Below are 2,855 nucleotides of genomic sequence, written 5' to 3'. Positions count from 1 at the left end.
AAATGTTCCATTGACAAGACCAAAGTGATCTGTGTAAACACATCATCATCATCATCATCATCATCATCATATCATCGCAGCACGTCCAGTCTGAATACCACCTGATGCCAGCACCACTTCTGATGCTGACCCCCCCCCCCAGTCGAATACCACCTGTTGGCCAAGCACACAGCGGATGTTGACCCCCCCCTCTCTTAAACCCACCTGATGGACAAGCACACAGCTGATGCTGATCCCCCCCCCTCCCAGTCTGAAATACAACCTGATGGACAAGCACAGAGCTGATGCTAATCCCCTCTAGTCTGAATACCACCTGAGGGCAAGCACACTGCTGATGCTGACCCCCCCTTCCCCCTCTATTCTGAATACCACCTGATGGCCAAGCACACAGCTGATGCTGATCCCCCCCGGTCAGAATAATTTTTCACCCAGTTATTGATGGACAGTGTTACATTGTGTGAGAGATTATTTGCTCCCAGTGAGAATGTTAGTGTCAAATTGAACACTACAATAGTCTATATGTTGGCGGGGGGGGGGGGGGGGGGTCTTGAAACTACAGTAGCTATTGTCCAATGTTGTTTTCCAAGTTTAAAAAAAAAAAGGAACATTTGCACAAAGCAAGCCACTTCACTTTTCATGTTGATAAAAGCATTTCAATGAGAATAAAAGATGGGACAAAAAGAAATCTACGGACATGTAGAATAGATAAAAATATGACGAGTTAACTATGACATTAAGGTGATTAATCATGATTAACTATTTTAATTGTTTGACACTAGTAATATGTTATGTCTGACTTCATCTTATGAACACCTATAGGTAACTGATCATTTCTTCCATCCTGTGTGCAGCCTGTATAAATAACTCAGTCAGATGTTTAGGAATACAGCCTAAGGGCTTGTTTGACACATTTCTATTTGCTGTAATTTAACTGTAATGTTCTGAAAAACAAAATATACCATGAGTAGTAAACTACAACCAAGACAATGGGTCGTTATTGTAGATCATTTGCTTAAATTATTATGCAGTTTGTTCATTATGAGCCACCGTATTGTGCTGTCTTATCCAATCAGAATGCCCGGTGGCCTGGTTCACTTCCTTTCTTGTCTGTATCATCTCTCTGTTATCAAAGGCTTGGATTAAATGCAGTCACTTACACTCGGCGTGATCATTGACTCACACCCACCAATACTAGCATTTTACACTAATGGTATTTTTTATAATAATGTTGGTTTATTTAGCTTGATTTGTCCCACACTGACCCAGTGAATTTTAGTTTAGCAATTCAATAAATAAATGATATAGCATGTATCCACAAGTGATCAGCATTTAGAACTTCATGTTGTAAAATTAATGAAATAGAAATTAACTGTAGATACAAAAGATCCATATGACTCAAAACTTCATATTTCTAAAATATGGGCTACAGCCTGACTATTCTCAGACTATTGTTCCTTCTGGGGTACTAATGTGTTTAAGTTGGTTGAGTTTAGGCTAATTAAGCTGTTTTGTAGGTAAATTGTAAATTTGAAAGTAAAACATAACTTTAGCTGTTCAATAAACATAGTGGAACAAAAATTTAAATATGTCCTCCTTAAAATGTAGTGGAGTAAAGGTGTAAAGTGGCATGAAATGGGAAAACTGCAGTAAAGTAAATTGTGCCTAAGTGCAGTACTTGAGTAAATGCATTGTATTTAATTACATTCCACTACTGCTATCTAAATAACAGGAAAAACACATGGCTTATGCTTTACGTCTTATAGTTGCTTTCTTTAATGCAGGTTTAAAGCCACTGGTTTTATTTAAACTATTTGTATCATCACAGATGTTGTGAACTGCATCCACAACAAACAACTTGGGGAAACTGGATGACATCCCATAATAGTGATGATAATGCCATACGCATTACATTGTCACCAACCTAACTGGGACCGTTTGCTGTATAATATAACAGACACTGATTAGATATACAGTCAAAATGCAAAGATAAACGTTGCACCATGTGTTCTGTAACAGAAACTTCTGCAGCTGCAGAACTTCAACACTTTGATGGCAGTGGTTGGGGGCCTGAGCCACAGCTCCATTTCTCGACTAAAGGATACTCACACTCATCTGGCTCCAGAAGTTGTGAAGGTTAGTCCGTACCAGCCTTTAAATGCACTCTGTTTATTTCCATACAAACAGTCAGTACACATGCATTTCTACAGCATAGAAACCCTAACACTAACAATACCACTGTATATAAGGGTTGACTATACATAGTTATCCAAGATCAAGTAGCAATGTGTTTGCAGGGCAACCAGGCTTCCATGTGGTTGTTTCAGATTTTTGTTGCTATTGTGATAATGATATCACAACTTAAATAACTCAGCAGGTAGAGTGTGTACCATTAAGGTGCAGTCCTTCCTGCAGCGGATGGGGGTTCTGCCTGCAGGCTGTCCTGTCTTACAATCTAAATGAAACATAAACAAATTTAATGAAATCTTATAAAGGATTGTTATCAATTAAGCAACATATTTTACTGCTGAGTGGTTGAGATAGTAAAAATGCCTATTGTTGCACTTCTTCAAATAGCCAACAGAGGCCGACTCTAGGCAAGTGAAAGGGGCACAACGTAAATTTTGCAATTTCTTCGCTGTTTTCTCGCTTTTTGCTCACATGTTTCTCTATAGAGCTCCCCTACAGGTTTCTCTTTAGAGCGCCACCTACAGGTTTCTCTATAGAGCTCCCCTTACCAGTTTCTCTATAGAGCCGACCCTACAGGTTTCTCTATAGAGCTGCCCCTACAGGTTTCTCTATAGAGCTCCACCCTACCACTTTCTCTATAGAGATCCCCCTACCAGTTTCTCTGTAGA

At 39.4% G+C, this 2,855-nt stretch overlaps 1 protein-coding gene and 1 long non-coding RNA gene across 5 annotated transcripts in view; one reads left to right on the top strand and one right to left on the bottom strand.

Annotated features, from left to right (window-relative positions):
• Nucleotides 1–2,855, top strand: part of rasgrp3 (RAS guanyl releasing protein 3 (calcium and DAG-regulated)) — a 56,242-nt gene that overhangs the window by 34,028 nt on the left and 19,359 nt on the right. For all 4 annotated transcript variants that reach the window (XR_004336008.1, XR_004336010.1, XR_004336009.1 and 1 more), the window contains exon 8: nt 2,017–2,133. Coding sequence is in view for 1 of the 4 variants with exons in the window: in XM_032542137.1 (XP_032398028.1) it covers nt 2,017–2,133 (117 nt within the window). In the remaining 3 variants the exon portion in view is untranslated. The remainder of the gene's footprint in view (nt 1–2,016; nt 2,134–2,855) is intronic.
• On the bottom strand, nt 2,602–2,804 carry LOC116705762 (uncharacterized). The gene is made up of 2 exons (XR_004336026.1): nt 2,757–2,804; nt 2,602–2,679 (listed from the first exon to the last, which is right to left on the bottom strand). It is a non-coding gene; the product is annotated as an uncharacterized LOC116705762 (long non-coding RNA).

This window comes from Etheostoma spectabile, chromosome 17, assembly GCF_008692095.1.
Source record: "Etheostoma spectabile isolate EspeVRDwgs_2016 chromosome 17, UIUC_Espe_1.0, whole genome shotgun sequence".
In the NCBI taxonomy this organism is placed as follows: Eukaryota; Metazoa; Chordata; class Actinopteri; order Perciformes; family Percidae; genus Etheostoma; species Etheostoma spectabile.
This window is presented reverse-complemented; position numbering and strand designations above follow the sequence as displayed.